Below are 22,058 nucleotides of genomic sequence, written 5' to 3' on the forward strand. Positions count from 1 at the left end.
TAAAATACTATGCAAGTGCTGTAGGGAATAGATGTAAACACAGTGTCCTTGCCCTCTGGCAGTTTACTGTCTGTGGGAGAGAAAACATGCAAACAGCATACATAATTCAAAGCAGATTACAAACTTAATAATAGGGTTGCAAGTACAGTGCTGAGGAAGCAGGTGGGAATAGAGACTTTCTGACTGGGGCATAGAGAAAACTTCCCTAAGGACGGTTACTTGGAGCTCTGTCTTGCAGGAGCAAGGAGAAAAGGCTGTGGGTTGTTGTTGTTGTTGTTTTTTTATTGAAGTATAATTGACAGACAATATCCTATTAATTTCAGGGGTACATGATTTGATACATTTTATACGTTATGAAATGATCCCCATGATAAGTTTAGTTACCATCTGTCACCATGCAAAGTTATGTTGATATTGCTGACTATATTCCCTATGCTGTACCTTACATCCCCATGACTTATTTATTTTGTAACTGGAAGTTTGTACCTCTTAATCCCCTTCACTTATTTCATGCCCCCCGCCCCACTCTGTCCCTCCTCCAATAACCAATAATTTGTTTCTTATATCTATGAGTCTTATCCTGTTTATTCGTTTGTTTTGGTTTTTAGATTCCACATATAAGTGAGATCACACAGTATTTATCTTTCTCTGTCCGATTTATTTCATTTAGCATTATGCTTTCTGGGTCCATCCAAAGGAGGGGAGGCTTTGGATGAGGGAGGGAGGAGAGGTGTGTGGAAAAAATGAGAAAGGAATTCAGACTGAAATTAATATATAAATATTTGGTCTGGATCAAGGGGCACCAGGGCTGTAGTGCTAATAATCTCTTAGGAATTCAGTATTCCAACGAGCCAGATCATTTTGACTCAGATGGGTATTATGTGGGGACTAGGGAAAGGGTTTATTTTCCTTCCACAGCTTGCTACCCCAGGATTTCAGTGCCCTAAAGCTCAATTTTTTATTCTCTCTCTTTTTAATTTTATTGTTATTATTAATTTTTTTTTACTTTGAGTTGGGCTCTCTTCCCTCAGGTAAAACCATGTGGTCAGGGAGGTAGATGGGGTACCTCTAGGAAAGATCCTTGAGGTACACTCCAAAGCTAGGCTGCATTTTTTTTTAACACATCGGATGAGAAGAAGCTCTTGCCCCACCCCTCCCCATTGAAGGGAACTTTGGTCTGAGTCTAGTGGATCAAAGTGTACCTGGTGGAGGGAGCCATAGACTGATTGCAAGAGGCTGAGCATAAGGCAGAGGGTGGCTTCTTCACAACTTAGGGAGGCAAAGAAAGCCTCCTGAGAAGCAGGGCATGCTGGGTGGGATGCAGAAGGATATGTGGATATACTTTTGGATTTGGGAGATGTGTGGAAGTGCCACCTTCAGGACCTCTGTTTTCTCCCTAGCTTCTAGGATGTGTTGAGGCTCTTCATCTAGACTCCCTAGAAGGTGGAGGATGTTTCCACTCCACAGCCTTTGTGTTTGTGCCCTGTTGCATGACTAGCTCAGGAAAAATCTAAGGGAGGAGGAGGTCAATACTAGAGCCTCTGGACTGGTTCTGTTCTGAGAATGAAACTGTGTTTACATTTCACCCAGGAAATATTTTGATTTTAAGAAAATGAGCTTACTCTTTCTCTATGTAGAATTTAGTGCCATACACAGACCTTTAGCTGACACCTTGAATACTAAATAAATAGGCTCTTGGGCACCCTGGAGCACATCATAGATCTTGTTCAAACTCAGCTGGAGGTGGACATTGGGTCAGAGAATCCCTGGCTTTTTTTTCTTTTTTCTTTTTTTTAAGTAGGCTCTATGCCCAGCTTGGGGCTTGAACGCATGACCCTGAGATCAAGAGTCACATGTTCTACTGACTGAGCCAGCCAGGCACCCTGAATCTCTGGCTTTACTGATGGGAATCTCTATTGTATTGGGCCTGAGCTCTGGTCTACTCATTGGTAACTCTTCACTTCTTGTCTTTCCTTCCTTCTCTTCTTTCATTCAACAGATATTGCGAGTGCCAACCACGTGGCAGGTACTGGGCTAGGTCCTGGGTGTTCCTTGGAGAGCAGTGGCAGGCAAAGCACAGTCTCTGCCATGGTGGGGCTTAGAGCTTAGTGAAGGAGCCAGGGAATGAAACTTTTCTGGAACAACGTAGGGCTGTAATGGAGGACGTAGAGGCTACTGTGGGAGCATGGGGAGGGGGAGCCTACCCTGGACTGGAGGTAAGGGAAGGCTTCTGGGAGGAAGTGAAGGAAGGAAGGAAGGAGTAGGAGGAGGGTGGTAGAGATGGCCTATTCAAGCTGCAGTGGTAGAAGAAACAAAGTCCTGAAGGTAAGAGTAACATGTGGAGATGAAAACAAGTTCTTTGTGGTTATAGCAGAGGGAGGAGGGCAGGAGGAAATGGTGAGAGAGGAAGTTGGCTAGGTAAGCAGGGGTGAATCTTTGAAGAGCCTTTTAGGCTCCTTAAGGGGGTTGGCCATTTATCTTTAGGGCAATGGGGAGCTGAGGAAGAATATTTTAAAAGCCAGATAGTAACAGCCTCCCACATGCATTTGACAAGGACTACTTCAACTGAAGTGTAGGATGGGTTGGAAGGGGCAAGACCAGAGAGGTACTAAGACCCATTCAAGAGTTTTATTATAACTGAGTGAGAAATTAAGGTGATTGAATTTAGGGAAGAAGTAGCTGATAAGGAGAGAAGGGGATGCGTTACAGGCATGTTTATAGGGTGGAATCGTGGAGACTGGGAGGTGGGTAGACTAAGCGCTGAGGAAGGGGATGGAGTCAAAGACCAATGTGAGTTTCCTGCATGTGTAGGTAGTGGGACAGGGCTGCCGGCCCCTGGGTTTGTCCTTAGCTTGCAATAGGACCTCAGACAAGTCACTTCTTTTTTCAATCTTTAGTTTTCTCATTAGATGAAGGTAATAATCCCCAGGCACCAACTTGGCAGGATCATGGTGGAGATTCACTGATAAAATCCAAGTGTAAAGTAGTGTCCTGTTCTCTTTCCATGACCCTAAAAGGCTGGGCAGAAGCAAAGTCTGTCCTTACCCTGGTTATCTTTGTAATTTGGGCTTTTACATGGTTTCCCCCCTTATCTGCAATTCTAAGTACTTAATCTCCCAGGAACTGGTGAGCCTTCTGCCTGGTCCAGCAGCTGAGGCCTCACTCGGAGCCTCTCTGGGGGGGTTGGGGGGGGTGGTCTCAAACCAGCTTTTGTTGAAAACAATGATATCATTGAGTGGGTGGAGCTGGGTTAGGCTTTTCTTAGCCAGTTTCAGGAGAAATGGGGTCTTTATGACTTCTGTACTTATGGCTCTTTTCCAGTCCCTTCCATAGCTCCCATGTACCCCACTGCCCCCTTTTCTTCTCTCTCCCCTGAGGTTACAGATTTGTGGAAAACTGGCAGCCTCCACATTTTCTCCTCTTGCATCAGCCTCCCTGGAGAGAAGTCCAGATGGGCCAAGGGGCTATAATGGCTGCATTATATCAGGCATGGTTTCTTTTTCCAAGCCCCCTCCTCCACTGAAAGGAAAGGCAAGTCACACAGAAAGGAAGGGATTCTTTTGAAGGGAGACTGGAATGCTAGGGAAAAAAGGTGATCTAAGTGTTGGGAAAGATATCAGGCTCCTGGTATGCTAGAAGCACTTTATCTCCTGACTTCTTGATGCTAAATATGGGGCTTGGGTAAGAGTGCAAAGATTAAGCAAGCCTTTCAGTTATGCGGTGATAGGAATATGGCTGGGGAAAAGGAGATCAGCAATGTTGAGTAAGGACCCTTAGTTCCTATTCTCTACGCCATTCTTCCTGTTTGTCCTCAACACACACACACACACACACACACACACACACACACACTCACACATATGCACACACACACCTAAATACTGATGCACCCTTCCTCCATAGCTATGTAAGCAGCTTGTTACGGGTACTTGCTAGTTGTTGCCTGACTGGTTTGCAAAAGTTCTAGGAAGGAAGGAAGATGGGCTGTTTAACAGTGATTTGGCCTCCTGGGACCAGATGGTCATACCCGCCTTCTGTGTGGCCTGGTTTGCAAAGTGCTTTCACAGCTGACCTTGTAGGGGAGGAAAAATAATTTACCCTCTACCTTTCTAAGTTCTCAGCTGGGAACCCTGTAAACAAAGGCAGATTAACAAGAGGAAAACAGACAGAAGTTTATTAACATGTATACATAAGAGATAGCCAGGGAAAAATGAGGAGTAACTCAAAGAGTTAGAATTCAGGCTTATGTAGCATCTTTCCCAAAGAACAATAAATTTGTAGAGAAATGACAGGACAGAGGAAAACAGTTACACTTCCAAAGATGGCAAGCTGTGGGAAGGTAATATATGGCAAACTAATGGGAGACAAAAGCTAGTCAGTAAAAGTTGTTGTGTAGATTCCTCTGGTGCCTTCACCAGGTGGATAGGGTCTGAAGTTGTCTCCGGTGATTAACTTTTGTCCTTCCTGGTAGAGAGGGGAGGAGGGACGCCTTTGAAAATTTTTGTCCTGATTTTAGGCAAATAGGTAGAGGGCAGAGAGCATGTTTTTTGTATCTGTTTCTTTTCAATTGCCTTTGGTGCAAAATTATCTGTATGCTTACTTGGCACATTCCGCCACCCTTCAGCCTACTCTGATCTTCATAATAGAGATGCAGGTGCTGGGGAGGGCAGGAAAACTGTGCTTGTGCCACTCACTCAACTCCCTTAGCATCCTAGCACAGTGCCTGGCACACCACGGTCTCAGTCAATATTTGTGGAATGAGTAAACAGGTTTGCAGAGGCAGAGCCTGAGCTTCAGAAGAGGTACTGCAGCTTGGCTGAGGACCCAGAACAAATACATGATGGATTCAAGCCAGGAGGAACTTGGTCTCCCTGATGCCATGTGCCCCACAGTTTGTACTATATGATGCTGCTTAATAAGCAGTTATTGACAAGATTACACGAACATCCTTCCTCTCTGCCTTCTGGGAGTATCTGGATGGCCTAACTCTTGGATTATCTACCACTGACATTTAGCTTATTTTTGTTTATTTAGACTGATGAGTTTAGAAGCAAAATATAACTATGTGATGTTGGGTAAGTTGCTTTTGCTCTTTTTCAAATTTTTCATCTATAAAAGTGGATTGAGGGGCTTCTGGGTGGCTCAGTCAGTTAAGTGTCTGACTCTTGATTTTGGCTCAGGTCATGATCTCATGGTTTGTGAGATCGAGACCCATGTCGGGCTCTGCACTGACAGTGTGGAGCCTGCTTGGGATACTCTCTTTCTCTCTCTGCCCCTCCTCCACCTTCCCCTCAAAATAAATACATAAACATTAAAAAAATATAAAAGTGGATCAAGGGTTGGTGTGCCTGGGTGGCTCAGTCGGTTAAGCGTCTGTCTTTGACTCAGGCCATGATCTCACAGTTTGTGGGTTTGAGCCCTACATCAGGCTCTGTGCTGACAGCTCAGAGCTTGGAGCCTGCTTGACATTCTGTGTCTCCCTCTCTCTCTGCCCCTCCCCCACTCACGCTCTACCTGTCTCTCTCTCTCAAAAATAAATAAACTTAAAAAAAGTGGATTGAGGAGAAGCATTAGACAGATAGGGTGGCATAAAAAGATTCTTTTGTTGCAGTCAACTCTGCAATTTGTATACTGATCTCCCCCCCTGCCCCCCCCCCAAAAAAAAAAAACTTTACGGAAGGATATGGGACAACAGATAGAATGTGTTGGGGAAAACAAAACAAAAAAAAAAACAGCTGAAGAACTAGGGCTTGAACAGGAAGGATTTAGGAATTCATAGTTAGTCTTTTCAGGTGCCACCACTGGGGTGACTCTGCTCCAGCCATTTTCACCAGATGTCACCCATCATGGAATTTGGCGAAATGAGATTTGATTGTCTTGGCTTGTCACTACTGACTCCAGGTGCCCACAGTCAGTATGCAGGGACAGGGGAGCATTTGTCTGAATGCAAATCAGGGCAATCTTACTCCAAGAAGGTGGCAAAGATGCTAGAGGCTGGGACAGTTGTTGTCCATTACGATCTAGAAGGGCTCGCCAACATCCGACCTTCTTGACTGCGTCATAGCTGTGATTTGTGCTTTAGGATGTTAAAAAACCTGGGGCAGAGTTATTGGGATATTTAATCAGAGTCTAAAAGGGACGAAGCACCCACATTTAAGGTGGGTTGGTTTCTTGTCTTCACCCACCTGCTTTTTGTTTGTATGTTTTTTTTCATAGGAAAAATGAAATGGTCCTCTTTCCTAACATATTTTTGTAGGCCCAGTGATCTTAGAGGTTCCTTTTCTTCCCTTCCCCTTTGTCTTATTCACCAAGTAGATCTCTGAAATATGCCTGGTACCTCTTGTTTTGGCCCTTCCCTTCAGGTTGATCTGTTAAACAAACACTGTGGTTGTTTATCAAAATCTGGTTGCCAGAGAGACTGCTATCAGGTAATGTTTTCATTTTTAAAAATTTTCTGAGAAGTGGTAGAGATAGTACCCCATTTCTTTTAACTATTCTTATCCAGCTCCAATAAATACTCATAACAGGCTCTTCAGGACACTGTAGAACAAATCTCTAGACTCTTGGGTGACACATTTTGAGGTCCCTTATCTCAGGTCTCTAACACTTAAGCTCCCTGATCTCAAGAAATCAGCCATGTTTGCACAGAGAAGTTACTCGTTTTTGTGGAGTTAGCCAAGAGGGAGGCATGGAGAGGATTAAAGAAATACCCTGCTGGTCAAAGGAGTAAACAGTGCTCATCCAAACATCCTTTGGTATATAAAAGCAAAACATAGAACCAGGAGCTGGTGGGAAGGATGCCAGGTCTTATAGGGACTGGGAGAAGATGTAATGGGAAGTGGTTGGTGAAAAAGAGTGTTGATTTAATGCATTGTTGGGAAACTTCCTTAATAAAAGGCTAAAGAAAACATGCCATGTAGCTTTGGCTTTTTGCCAGGATTATGGGTAGCGCCATCTTGCTTCAAAGTGTTGCTTCTGGAGCTGGTCCTCTGGCAGTAATGATACTTGTTCAAGAAAGTCCTTGGGGTAGGAGGGGATCCCCACTCTTTAGATTAGGAATGATGTTTAAAGTCCCTCCTTCCTTGGCCTTTCTGTTCCCTCAAAAAGGAATGCCTCTGCCTGTGGGCCCCTGGACTTGTCAATCCTTATTTGGCTTTAGGGCCGTGCCTTTGGCATGTTGGTTTGTTTCCATTCCTTTGGAGTCAGAGGTGGAATGAGCACTGGTTTAGAAATCTTGGTTCTGAGACAGCTGTCTCTTCTCCCCTTTACTTTCTCCTTCTTCGAAAACAAAAGAAAACAAAACAATACTTACTGAGTTTGTTATTTTGTCCCAAATATGGGTAAACATAGGCTATTACATTAGAATAGCACTCTCTGCTTTTCAGAAACCCTTCCAGTGTCTGCCTGTCCTGGGCATCACTATTTCCATTTGGTAGAAAGGGAGACTAAGGCCAAGTAGCTTGTAACTGGCATAATGTCCCCTTGCTAGTTAAAAAATATTAATACCCGAAAAGAGTATTATGAACCCTCAGATACTCATTATCTGGATTTACCAATTATCAAGATTTTGCCACATGTGCACATAGCTGTTCCCAGAGAAAATTATAACAGTGAATTGTAGAACACAAAACGGTATACTTTAAGAAGAGTTCTTTCACATTTGTTGATTTTACTTAACAAAATTTCATAGGCATTTGACAACAGCCCTGTGAAGTAGATTCTAAAATTCTTCCCATTTTATAGATAAGAAAACAGGCACAGAGAGTTTAACTGACTTGCCCAAGCTCACCGGAACTTGAAGTATCAGTGTTTGAATGTATGTTTCTCATTTGGTCCTTTCAGTGATGCTGTGAGGTAGTAATTATTACTCTGTTATTTGTGGTCTAGGAAACGGAGGGTAAAGGTTTCGGTGGCTCAAGTGAAGTAGTTCTCATACAAATACTGGTGAGCACATGTCAAAGTTCGATTTATCTCATTAATGTATTAATGGGGGAACCAGCAAGATGATAACTGGCTTAAAAGTTGGATAAGGGAAATATGTATGTATGTATTTTTTTAATAGTGAAAAAAATGAATGTTGAGATAAGATTGCTAAGTTAGACATAAAACTGGTTAATATCATCCTAGGGATGATGAAACCATAACGTTTGGAGTTATCTTTTCTACTGGGTGGAAATCATTTGCATTTCCTCTATTGTATCTTATTAGCATTTTACAAGTTAACATCTCATTTTACAGACTTGTACAAGAGCTGCCTTAATTAATTGTAAATAGTCTTTCAAAGCTACATCTCCCCCCTACAGAGTCCGAAGACCCTTAGCCTGGCCTCCCCGAGCCTGCCACGCCATGGTGCTCTTGTACGAAATTGAAAAAAAAACATACTCATCTTTTTCCTCATTTCTGGGGTTTGAAAGAACAGTTACCTAGAGAGTAGTGCAGCTGGTACTTGAAGTGAAGCTTTCTGAGCCCTGGCCTTTTCTTCTGTGCTGTGCTGTGCATCTTTAGGTTTGGGAGGGTGATTAGGAGGCTAGAAATGAGAAAAAGAATTTAAAATGTTAAAATTGATCCAGTGGAATAGGAGAATTCCCAGAACCTGAAAATCCCAGTATCACCTGGAAAAACTATTTAAAATACAGATTTCTTAGTCCTTCTCTAGAGAATATAATTCTCATTGGGGCTGGGCTGGGGCTTGAGATTTTATATTTTTTCAGTGTTTCCGGGTGTTGTGCAGTTACTCGGCTAAGTCCCATGGCTACGGCATTGGGAATATGAGCGAGAAATGACAGAGGCTTGCATGATCATCAGCATGGGTGGGCATGGTGAAGGTCTTCCAGGGGAAATAAGAGGGCTCAGCAAGGCTATACCTCCCCAAGCATCACTGGTGCTTAAGAGCTAGGATACTCTTTCTTGAAGGACCTAGAGGGAGCAAGATCTGGGGGAGGAGGTGTCAGTAAAAATAGCCACTGTGGCATGAGCTAAGTAACGTTTACTTATACTGAGCATGGCTGCATTGGTTGTTTTTCAAGGTAGTTTGGAAATTATTATCACTTTATCTTCACCACGTGCTTATCTGAAGCAGAGGAAGGAGGACTGAACTCAGAGACGTTTTGCAAATTTGTTTTAGCCCGGCTGCTTCTCTTTCCAGAGGGAGTTTTAGAGATTGAAGTTTAGAGAGGCATTTGAAATTTGTCTGATAGTAAATAGTCCTTAAAGGGATTGTTCCGGTTTTGAAGGCACTAGGCTCTAGCAGAGGTGGGTCAGGGCTGTTTCAGACTGCAGTGTGCTTTTGGGGTCTGGCTGCACGTACAAACAGGGCCCTGGCCACCACAGGCAGCTCTATTGTCCTTCCCTGGAGAGCGGCCTTATGTCTAGTATTTGAGAAAAAGCTTATTTTCCCAGGTGGGATTCAGTAGATGCAGGTTTTGGTAGAGGACATGGGGGTCTGAGCGACCTGGGTTTTGCCCACAGTGAGCATTTCTGTGCTAGCTGCTGTTAGTATAGGAATACTGTCTACCTGCTTTGTGGGCTTGTGAGCCTGGACGGTGTGTGTATGGGGTGGGGGAACACTTTGTAGAAACTGCTTTTCCATCAAAGCCAGTAAAAGGAGGGGGTGGGGTGGGAAATCTTGGACAGTCCTTCTCTCTTCCTGGACTCACATCACTCACAACTTGTTTCCTGAAAATCCTAATACACTCCAGTGGTGAGAGATGGCTTCCTGCTGATATGCTGAGCCAGCCCCTTGTCAGGGAGGAGATGAGAACAAGATGTGGCTGAAGAAGGGGCGGGTGGGCCAAGCCATGCTGCTCAGTGGCCCTGTGGCCCTCTCTCTGAGTCCTGAGAACACTGCCAGGGCACCCCATGGGCACGCAGGCATAGATAGGCCTGGCTCGGGGCAATGGAGAGGATTTGGAAGTTGTGTTTTGTCTATCGGTAGAATTGCACAGATGGTGGTGATGAAACATGACCCTTCCTTTTGCTTCTAGAAAGAAAGACCTTCCTGGCCAACATCTGTAACCCTATTTGGAGAAAAGGTTGTTGTTTCAAAAAACTAGCCCTGAAGTTCTTAACATACCCATCCCCTTTCTCCTGCCATGTGCTTTGCTTACTATATTTTTCTTGCATATATTCGCATCTAACAGTTCATGACATTTTTGTGACATCCCGTGTGTCTGCAAGGCAACTATCATTACCATCAAATTGTGGTTTGGACTGCTGGTTCTTGGAAGCGCTTTATTTTTATGCTTCTGCCTTCTAAGGGAGACAGAGCAGAAAAGTGCTTAAGAAGCATAGTCAGGGCCAACAGACCTGGGTCTGAAACCTGGCCCTGACATCATGCCATGAGAACTTGGACAAGTTAAATGTCTGAATTCCCAGTGTCCTCAATTACAAAACGGGGAAACAATTAGGACCTACCTCATAGGCATGTTGTACATAGGTGTGTTAAATGGTTTAACACTTCAATATGTGTGAACTGTTGTGATGCAACTTATCTGGTTTTTTCAAACTCAGAATGATCCAGGATGTGGTAGAGGCAGGAAGGTGATAGGGGCTTGGAGAATGAGACACTTTGATGTTTCTGAAGTTCTCCTACCTTAAAAATATTTTGAGGACTTGTGGTCTAGGGCGGTGGTTCTGCATCAGAATCACTGAGAGTTATTACAATGGATAGTTGGGCCCTAACCCCAGAGTTTCTATCCGCCCCAGTACATTTGGGCTGGGGTCCAGCAGTCTGCATTTTTAACGAATTCCTAGGTGATGCTGATGCTGCTGGTCTTGAAATGGCAGTTAGGTAGAAGAGGAAGCAGATTGTTCCATGTAGATTCAGAAGACGGAATGAAGCCAGTGGGTGCCAGTGACAGAGATAGATTTTGGTTCATTGTAAGAATGTTAACTGTTGTATGTAGTCTAAAATGGAGTGGGTGGTCTCATGAGTTCCCTGTCACTGGAGATGTCCAATCCTGAAGGGCCATCTGGCAGATTCCTACGCTAGGTAGAAGGTTCATTTGTTCATTCGTTCCTTCGCTTATTCCTTCTCCCACTTACTCACAGAATAAACATGTACTGCCTGCCTGGTACGTGCTGGGAGCTGGGGAGAAGCCCTGAATGAAGCACTTGTGCCCTTGCTCTTAGGGAGCCCACAGTTTAGTGAGTTTGGCTAAATGATTACGAAAGTCCCTTTCAACCCTGAGGCTCTGGGAGTCCTATGATAATGGTGTCAGATCCTCAGAATAAGAAGCTGCAGAAAGATGCTTACCCTTCTGAAGGTATGGCTGGGGACTGACCATAATGTGGACACCTATGAGGTTCAATCTGGAATGTTCTCTTTGGAGCATCTTAATGTCACTGAATGAATGATTTTTTTTTCCCCCTGAGACCCAGACTAGGCTGAGAATGTATTTACCAGGGGTGCATTTCCTCTGGGAAAATTCACATCTCCCCACTGGCACTGGGAACGGACCATTAAACTCTGAACCCTTTTCTAGCTGTCCATGATGCCATCTGTGAAGGCAGATCTAGGGAGTGGGCCTGCGAGAATAAGCTAATTGCCTTTTCATCTCTCTCAAGTGATAAACTGGAACATTAATGGCTGGGGAGAGTTAGGGGAAAATGGGTAGATTATATCAGTTTTTCTGGGTTCTTCCATCATAATCCCTGGTGAAAGCAATAATGATAATTGCTGACCTTTACAGAGCTTACTCTATGCCAGGCCTGGTGTTAAGCCCTTTTTGTGCATTTTGTTATGATACTCTTAATATAGCCCTATCAAGTAGGCATATTATCCTCATATTTGCAGGAGAGGAAACAAAGGTTCAGAGAGGTAAAGTAACTCACTCATGGCCATGGAGACAGTAGATGTCAGAGCTGGAATGTAAACTTCATTCTCTCAGACTCCAGACCATGCTCCAAGCTCCTAATGCTGAAAACAACTCATTCATTCAATTACTAGTTAAGTCATTCTTTCATTAAATAAATGTTAAGCACTGGTATGTACTGGTGCACTAAACAGCTTGGCCTCAGTGCTCCTGGGACCTATGGTTTATCTCCCGCAGACAAATGGGTGACTCCTTCCTTGGATCCTTGGCTTATTAGGTGCTAAGGAGAAAGACATAGGGCTGGGAGACAGACCCTGCCAAGTGAGCTACAGACCCAGAGTTTTCATGTGAATGAGAGTTTCTCTACACAAGCTGGGTTTTGTACTTCGCTTTATTTTTACATTTTTCTGTTGGGTTTCTTTTCTTCTTGTCCAAGCCTTGATGTTGAAGGGCTTGATGTAGTAGAAGAGACAGTTCTTGTGACATTTGCCTTCTGGCTGCACTCTGGGAGTGGAGAGGAATCTCAGTCAGGAGTCCCAGAACTTACAGCCAGAAGTGACTCTGGAGACCCTCTTCAACGGACCTCGTCTTGCTGGGAAATGTCCCCTCTTCCAAAACCAGGGTTGTCTCTGCACATTCCTTTGGCTCTCTGTGCTGGCCTCAGTCTGTACTTCCTTCTTCTTAAAAGCAGTTTCAAATTAGGTTTTCAGGTTTCAAAATAAATAATTATTTTTAAAAAAAATCAACCAGTTTTTAGAAATATGCAACTTAGATTGTGAACATCTGCAATGCCCTGAGATAACCACCATTAACAATGGGCATTTGCTTCTCCATGTGTTCTCAATGCCTACACTTGTGTGTATTGTTATCAGTTTTTCATTAGGAGGGATTTTTAAAATGTGTATTTTCCTGAAATATATTGTTTTGATCTAACTCCATTTTTAAACACTTTTTTCCATGTTAGTACATCTAGATCCTCTTAATTCTTGTTTTGTTAGACTTCAATTTCTCTTCCATGAGACACCTTTTTGCCCTTAGACTTCAAGATGCATTTTGCTTTTAATGTGGCTGAGCTAGTTGAAATGTCCATTTGGCTCTTTTATTTTTCTTTTAACTTTTAGAGAAATGCTAAGAACCTTGTTTGGTGTTGCCTTGCCTTTGATGAGGGATTCTTAACTTCAGCTTCAAGGGGTCTGTGGCAAGAGAGAAACCAATGTGAAGTTTTAGAAAAGAAAAGAAAATAAGAATTTGTTGTAAGGGTAACACAGAACTACCAGGTCTCAGGACATCTGAACCACTAGGTCTCAGCAAAGGCAGACAAAGGCAACTCTGGGAATCGAGGCAGCAGGAACAAAGGAACAGATGAATTGCTTCCATCTGTTTGGTTTTTGCAACATCACTCCATTGGCTTAGCTTGGAACATGGGCCACTCTTGGCCAGGGCCAGGTAGGACACCTTGATTGGCAGTCTCAGCAGAACATGCAACAGGAAGGAAGGATTCCCATGAAGAAAAATTGGCGAGCCAATACTGCAAGTTGGTGGATGCAGTGCTGGCATAATTATAGGTACAAAAGAGTGTCCAAAGACCCTGGGAAATTTTAATATGGGTTTGCTTGTGTGTATTCCCAGGACCCAGAAAAAGTTGCGACCACTGCTGTCGTTTTGTCTCCTTCATCTGGTTGTGTTCATACTAAGTGATGATCCCATTAAGAACAAAATTAATAAACTTCCTCCTGGTTTTCTTTTTGTTCCGTAGGCCCTTAGGGCTGCTCATTTTCTTCTGCACAGAGATGCTTGGGTGGTTCTTCCTGGGTCATTTAGAATGACTGGCCACTGTTTCCAGGAGGGTGGAGGCCAACACCTAAAGAGACAAATGTCTATGTTTATTCTTTGCAGGTACCTTTTTGCTCCAGCCTACACAGAAACCCATTATACTCCAAGTGGCAACGCTCAAACCACCATGCTGAAATCTGAGGTGAGTTCAGGTCAGCAGGAATCTGTCAAGCAGCTGGCCTGTCCTCGTGCCACCCCCGGGAAGTGAGGAGATATGTGGTGGGCACAGTCCCTCCTCTGGAGGGATTGTTTGCCCTGACCCCAGACCCAGGGCATGAGCAGGAAAAGCAAAATGTGAATTTGTTGTTTCATAAGGGCTCCCTCTCCTCTGCTGACTAAAATGATCAGGCAAACAGAATATTTTAGGGTAAGTGCCTCTGACTACAATTGGCATAAATCATTACAAAGCATACATTTTCTCTGTTGTATGTTAATCACCCACATATTAACAAAAGTTTAAGTAAAAGGAATGATTTACTGGTAATCCTGCCATTGCACTTAATTAGATGTTTAATTGAGACTTTTCCATATGGATGTATAAGGTTTTGTAGTCTGCCTTTTTTAATGGGATTTTAGGTTTCATAGATTTTCTTGTTTTGCTGCCATCTTCATATTGGATATTTTCCCCCTCAAAAGTGTTTTTGAGTTTGGCTATTTGCAAAAAGATTTGTCACTTAAAAAATGGTCTTTCAAATGGTTTCTCAGAAGGATGAATTTTAGTCTGCTTCACCACACCCCACTGGTGGGCACTTAAGGTAGTGAATTGTCCACGTTTCATGGTCTGCTAGCTTTTCCTACTGAGGTACCTGCTAATATTCATGGGGTCAGATCAGTGGTTCTCAGCTGGGAGTGATTTTGTTTAAAGTGTTTCTTTTATTTAAACTTTTGTTAACATGTGGGCAACTCACATAATGCAAAGAAAATAGGATTCGGGATGATTTATATCAATTTTAATCAGATGCAGTTACCCTAAAATATTCTATTTGTTTCTTTGACCATTTTGGCCAGCAAAGGCTTGGGGGACACTTGGCAATGTCTGGAGCCAGTTTTTGACTGTCATGACTGGGAGGTGGACGCTACCAGCATCTGGTGGGTAGAAGCCAGGGATCCTGCTAAGTGTCCTACAGTGCATAAGGCAGCCTCTCCACAACAGAGGATTATCTGGCCCCAAATGTCAACAGTGCCCAAGGTGAGACACTCTGGATTAGAGTGACCCTTCTCAGACCGTGCAGATGAGATGGGGTGAAGAAGGGAAGATGGAACCAGTGGTCTTCTGCCTTTGGGGCAGGACATCACACACTTTTGTGGCATATAGATGTGGAGGTGTGGTGTATAGGGCCAGAGGGTAGGTCCCTCTGCCTCAGTGCTCCTCTGGCAGCTTCCCGTGGAATCTTAGATTCCTGCATGGCTCATCTTTAAAATATCGCTGTTAGAGTGTAGATGTCCAAAAGGCCATGGCAGCCACCATCAGTCAGTAAAAGCTCAGATTAGTTTATCAGCTTAGCCTTGGATGGGGAAAGGGACTCAGGACAGCTAAGTTTTAATAGATCTAAGAGGTCTGGAGCACAGTAATCAGGTGGCTGAGGTGCTGTGTTGGATTGCTGCATGTGAAGATTAATGCAATCTTACTCACCAAGACCTTCCTGGATAGGGAAGGAATTGGCAGTGTGGCCACTACCCGCAACAGGCAAGTTGGCTATGTCTTCTCATCTCTGGGGAGGCTATCCAGCTGTGGCTCCCCACCTTCTTCAGTATCCCTGGTCAAAACCTCTTCCATCATTGAGACTAAAGTTCTGTGCCTCCAGGGAGGGAGGGAGAGGGCAGGCACGCCTCGAAAGCCCCTACACATAAGGACCTCACAAAGCACGGTCCTCTCAGTTTGGCTCCTGCACTTCTCTACCCACAGCTCAAGAATGGGTCTCAGTGCACAAGTTTGCCATGAGCTCATACTTCCTGCTATGAAAGCCCCCTTGGGTGGCCCCCTCAGGCCGAGAAGCTGAGAAGGAATGCGATGACTTCATGACTGTTCATTTACTTGTTCTTTGTGCTCTCAGAGTCAGGCAGAGATGCTGTGAGGGCCTTTCAGATGGAAGAGAACTTCCCCTCATTCCCAGAACTCTCCTTCTTACGGAAGGTCTTGTTGACCAAAGCACATCCTAGCTGAAGTATGGGATAACCCATTGTTTTCTTATATCCCCTCCTGCAGGACTCTTGCAAAGCCCCCACCCGGCCTCAGGGAGCTCCTAGTCAGCTTTCTTATCTGGGAGCTGAGGGCTTCAAAGAGAAATGAGAACAGAATAAACCATTTGGCTGTGCTTGACCCCAGTGTTGAGAGCCATGCCCTGCTACCAGCCTGGGCCTGGGATAGTGGGAGCTCTGGAGCTCTGGGAACTTCCTCAAACTCATCAGCCAGGCCTGTAGGAGTTAGAGTTTGGGGTCTAAAGCCAGGGTTGTAGCCTTGGCTTTAACTAGCTATGTGACCTTCAGCAACCCTTTTGACCACACTAGTATTGAGTTTCTTCATCAGAAAACTGGATACGCTAACATCTGACTCTCAGAGCTGTAGAAGGGTACAATGAATCACTGGTTTTATGAGAATTTATAAACATCTCTCCCAACACCACATTTTATTCATGAGGAAATGGAGAGAAGAGAAAAAGTTAACATGCTTACCTTCAGATAACCAGTAAATGGCAAGGCTTAGACTAGAGCTCAGTCCTCCTTGGTGCTAGAAGAGAGAAGAGCTATAACAAATGAAGCCCTGTGCACTTTCCTGGGGCTGCTTTTGCCAGGGGTGGCTATGGAGTCTGGAGTCAGGCTGCTATCATTCCAGTCTCCACCTGGGTGTGTGACCTTGGGAAAGACTTGAAACCTCTCCAACCTTTAGTTTCCCCCCACCTCCTTTTTTTTTTTTTTTTAAATTAATTTATTTATTTTGAGAGAGACAGAGCATGAGTGGGAGAGGGGCAGAGAGGGAGAGAGAGAGAATACCAAGCAAGCTCCACACTGTCAGCACAGAGCCTGACGTGGGGCTTGAACCCACAAAACCGTGAAATCATGACCCGAGCTGAAATCAGGACTCAGGTGCTTAACTGACTGAGCTACCCAGGTGCCCCTAGTTTCCCTTTTTAGAAAATGGGAATAATAATATCTACCTCCTAAGGCTGTGAGATTGTCAGAATTAAAAGGAAAAAATCGACATCAGTTTTTTTATCCAGTAGTAAGGGCTGGATAGATGTTAGCCCTTATTGTTTGTAACAGGAAATGGTGGGATCATTATCACACACGATGATGTGTGTGAAAGCCCCTGGTAAATTTAAAGCATGTTACAAAAGTCAGTTGTTAATGCTATTTCAGAGAGCACTCAGTGAACACATCAGTCCAAAGATGTACAAAGAGGTACAGGGATCCTTCACTCCTCTCCCTGGATCTGAATTCTCTTTATCTGTAGAGGTACTTAGATTTTTGAAACTAGCTGACCCCCATTCTGAACTTCTTGACTCCCCGTCATTCCAACATCTGCTAACCCCTTTTACTCCGTAAAAGCCAGGCCCCCTCTTCCACTTGTGAATGATCCTGGGCCGTGGAGTTCATGGCCCTGTAGCTTCTAAGGATCAGGTTCAGAATCTGAGCATTTGATGATGCGTCTCCAGGTCTTGGAATCTGGGGATGGGGGGAGAAACCATGTGATAGTCTGGCATTTGCAAGCAGATGTAATCATGGCTGGAAAAAAAGGTTGTCCCTGCCTCACCTTGTCTCATAGGTGCAACACAGTGGCTTTCCTTTGTGCACCTCTGGTCAGGATCTGACTTGTTTGATGTTCAGGAGAGTTTGATGCAGAGAGGGGCTGCTGCCTGTCCCTCCTCCAGAGGGCCTGAGCCCAAATGGGTGGAGGAGCCGCACTGCTGGCCAGTGGGTTGTCGCCAGGTGGAAGGGCATCCACCAGTGGTCTGGGGACTGACCCTGAACTGAGTGCCAGCCTGGCCCATGTCCTGTGATCTGACGGCATGGCTCAGCTGCATGGGACATAGAATTGGTGTGGCGATGACTGAGGATTCAGGCTCTTGGTTGGCTTCCAGCTCTCTCGAGGCCACATTTTGCCTTTGACAAGGAGAATTTAACGCCTATAACATGATCACTAAGGTTTATTGCCGGCCACTCTGGGCCAGGCACCCTGCACTAGGTCCTTGATGTACTGTATTCTCACAGCCACCTCGTGAGGTAGAGACTGAAGACACTGGAGGTCTGAGAGACGTTGTGAACTGTTTGCATCGCTGGCAGGTGTGGGAGCTTGTGTTTAAATCTGGCCTGGCTGTGCCAAAATGCTTGAATTTAATTATTGGGCTGTCCTGCCTCGAGGTGGGTGGAAGGTGGAGCCAGAGAATATGCAGGAATGGGTTAGCTGTCTCCTGGGTCACATCCTTGCCAGCTGGGGATCAAAGAACAACTACAAGCAAGTGTGGTCCTGGTGATGGATCACTTGGATTGTTCTATAGGCTGATGCCCGAGATTTCTTTTTTTTTAAAGATTCTATCTACGCCCAACGTGGGGCTCAAACCCACAACCCCAAGATCAAATGTCACGCGCTTCACTGACTGAGTCAGCATGGCATCCCGTGATGCCCGAGATTTCTGATTGGCCCCGCTCTGCTTTGGGGGGGAAAGAGAGAGCTCCTGGGTCTGCAGCTACATAGCTTATACCCTTCCTAAGACCTTTGTGGAACCTGGCTCTGCCCTGGGGATTTTCCCTTCTCTCTGTTCTGACCAGCTTCTCTCTCTTGAACTATCGGGGAAGAGGCTTGGAGGAGCGCGTCCCTCGTTATCACCCTGTAGGGGAAAGTCGTGGTTTGTGCTTCAGTGCTCCCACAGCTGTGTTGGCCTCGTAGATGCTCTGGTGCGCCTACTTATGAAACACTCTGCTGGCACCTCCCAACTTTTACTTCAAGCCTCTCTTCACAGTTTGTAATTAAATCTTTGTATGGCTTTTTAATTAAGATTGGCTATCACAAGCCTGTAAGCCCCAGGAAGGCTGGAGCTGTGTCTGTTCACTCCTTGCTGTGTCTCCCGGGCCTGGCTGGGGGGCCTGGCGCATGGCGCGGTGCTCAGCAGCTGTCTGTAGTCACGAGGAGTCCAGCCAGGTCGGGACGGCCAGATGGCTGTGAGACACAGCAGTGAGAGAAGAGCATCAGAGCTCCATGCATCCATGGATACAGGTGCCAAGTCAAGTCTGATCCAGACACACAGGGACTCAGGGGAGGTGGGGAAGAAGGGGGGCTGTTGGATTCCCAGGGCTGCCATAGCAAAGCAGTGTGAACCCGGGAGTGTAAAACGCAGTTCCGGAGGCTGCAAGTCCAAAATCACAGTGTCAGCAGGGGCCAGGCTTCCGCTGTAGTCCCTTGGGAGGAATGCTTCCTTGCCTTTTCTAGCTTCTGGTGGCTCCTGGCAGAGTCTGTGGTGCTGCTTGGCTTATAGCTGCATCTCTCTAATCTCTGCCACTGTCTTCCAATGGCCTCTTCTCTGTCTGTCTGTCTGTCTGTCTCTCTGTGTCCTCTCCTCTTTTTCTAATAAAGAAAAATGATAAAGTCCAGTGTGACTTCATCTTAATTTAATGACATCTATAAAGACCCCATTCCAAATAAGATCACACTCAGGTTCTGGGTGGACACACATTTCAACTCTGCGGGGCAGCCACGTGACCCCAGCCAGTGTTTCCTGTGGTCACATGTCCTGGAAAGAGCTCTGAACTAGACCTGAAGTCCTGGCTTCTCTGACTAGCAGGGAAACCTTTGGAAAATCTTTTTGCTTCTCTGAATCTCAGCTGCTTCATCTGTTCAGTCGGGATGATGACATCTGCCCTGTCCCACCTCCCAGGACTATTATGAGGATCAAATAAAATTGTGGCTTGGAAAGCTCTTTGCAGAGTGTAAGTTAAGATCTATATAATCATCCCTGACCTTCACGAGACATTAACATCGCCATGCTCATCAGTGTCCTTTGGCCTGACCACCCCCCTTTTCTCCTTGCTAGGACCACTGCTTTTACCACGGGACAGTGAGGAAGGCAGAACAGTCCAGTGTCACACTCAGCACCTGCCGGGGAATAAGGTAAGAGGCCCTGACAGTGCTGGCGGAGCACCTGGCACTCTCTCTAGAAATGTGGTAGGGCTGGCCCTGGGCAGGGTCCTTGAGAAGCTGTCCGTTGAGAGTGTATGCCAGCCAGTTCTAAGAAGGGCTGAGCTTGGGAGAGAAGAGGGGAATCCTTGATGATCCACATTTTCACTTGGATTGAGCTCTCTCTTTCTTGAGGAACTTGAATTTATTATTATTTAGGGATGGTGAAGCCAACAGGCCAGGAGATGACTGCCATTGAAAAAATAGTTTATTGTACTCAAGATCCCAAGAGGAGGGGCACACCACATAGGGAAGCATACGGGTCAGTCAGGGGGCAGGGTGTGGGAGATGGGAGGATGTGGGCAAGAGTCTTTACTGTGGTTTCTACAGGAAGAAACAGGCAAAGCAGGGTAAGTATGTTTAGCATTGGCTACTTGGAATAATTCAGTGGGATCTGAGGCACAGGGGCTCTTCCCAGTTGTCTGGAACCTGGCCCTGGGGTGACCAGGGTAGGGGGACAGGGGCCCAGAGGGTGAGAGCCTGAATTTGAAACTTGTTTACCATCCTGGGAATGGGCCGATCCTGAGAAGGGCAAGTCCTCAGCTGTCAAAGAATCAGAATATGGAAAATAAAAGACAGGGTTCATACACTTGAAATGAGTGTGAGCACTTATTCCCACTTCTCCTTTGCTCTTCTCTGGTAGAAGTACTTGTAGGCGGTAAGAAAGGAAATGGAAGAGGAGAGGAGAAGAGAAAGGGAAAACAAGGTCATTTTCAAGAAGGTCCAACTAGGTCCTTGTAAAGGTCCACTGGAAAGAGAATGGCTCTTCATTCTCTGAGCCAGACTCCCTGGGTTTGAGCCAGGAGCAGTTGACCAGCTGGGTGACCCTGGGCCTCAGTGGTCTCCTGTGTAACATGTGGATAAGGGGGAAATGTCCCTAGTGTCACAAGGATTGAATGTGTTAATAGATCTCTAACGTTCAGAACTGGCTGGCATAAAGTAGCACTCAACAGCCTCCTGGCCCCTTGCTTCCTAGGTGCCCCGTTAGAGGGGCGATATTGACACCACCTGGGAGCCTCTTCAAAATGCAGTATCTCAGGTCCCACCCAGAACAAGTGGATCACAATCTACATTTTACCAAGATCCCCAGGGGATTCGTGTTCACATTACAGTTTGTACCTGAGAATACATGTTTCATAAATACTTGTTTCTCTCCTCCAGCCTATGCTAGTGCTTTGCATATAGCAGGATCTACACATGTATGTTGAAGTAATAAATATCATTCATTTAGACTCTTCCCACTCTCTCCTTCTTTTTGGAAAAGAGATGAGGATCTGAAAAACCTGTATTCTAATTGCCAATACTACGGGTTTTACAATTGGGTTTTAATTGCCTATACTACGTGGCACCTATACCCAATGTGTTGATGAATTGGCACTATGGGGGAAAAAGGGGGCAAAAAAGCCCTGAGTTGTAGTATCTGCCAATATGCTGGTAGAACTACTCCCACCATAACCAATTTAAAGCTATGAACGTGACGTTACTGAAGGCAGCTTTGGGAGGTATGCACACGATGGGCTCCCATGAATTAGTAGGAGGTGTTTCCACTGTGTACCCTTCCTCTCTGTTGGTCAGTTCATTCAGTGACTGTTTCTTTCATTCAAATTAATATCGGGTGCCTACTCTAAGCCCATGTCCTACACAGGTAGAGGAAAGACAGACATTGAAAAGTAATTTTCTGGGCCCTCAGTTTCCTAATCTGTAAAATGGGCGTTGATGATAGGCATGGTAGACCATGTTAAGTGCTATGTTAGCTCTATAGCACTCTACAGACATACGGGATTATTATCATTTTATAACAGGGAAGCCATGCTAACTAAGACTTAACCCAGGCTCACATGCAAGTGCAAGGCCCCTCATGCTGCAGATCCCATGTGTTTGTTTATAAATTGGACCATGTCTCCTCTGTAAGGCCTCGTGTTGAGTCTGCCGGAGGGAATTAGGCAGGAAACAAGCTTTGGCTGGGAGACCATAACTGTGGCTCCAGATCCCCTGCTCAGATGACCTGGTTGAGCCAAACCAACTGGTCTCCCAGTGGTGTTTACAGGCCCAGCCACCACCACCTGCAGTCTGCAAGTAAACAATGTGTCTCCCAAGAAGGAAGAAAGGGAACATGCAGGTGTGACTTGCTTCTCTCTTCCTCTGTCTCCATGGTCTGGAGCAGTGGGAACTTGGCTTGGACTCTTGCAAATCATTCCCGCAGCCGTGCTGACAGGGGGAAACCGGGTGAGCCGTCCATGTGT

General features: G+C 45.3%; 1 protein-coding gene across 1 annotated transcript in view; it reads left to right on the forward strand.

Annotated features, from left to right (window-relative positions):
• Positions 1-22,058, forward strand: part of ADAM19 (ADAM metallopeptidase domain 19) — an 81,222-nt gene that overhangs the window by 18,751 nt on the left and 40,413 nt on the right. The window contains exons 4-5 of the mRNA XM_042948327.1: positions 13,710-13,788; positions 19,673-19,749. Coding sequence (XP_042804261.1) covers positions 13,710-13,788; positions 19,673-19,749 — 156 coding nt within the window. The remainder of the gene's footprint in view (positions 1-13,709; positions 13,789-19,672; positions 19,750-22,058) is intronic.

This window comes from Panthera leo, chromosome A1 (genome assembly GCF_018350215.1).
Source record: "Panthera leo isolate Ple1 chromosome A1, P.leo_Ple1_pat1.1, whole genome shotgun sequence".
NCBI classification, from domain to species: Eukaryota; Metazoa; Chordata; class Mammalia; order Carnivora; family Felidae; genus Panthera; species Panthera leo.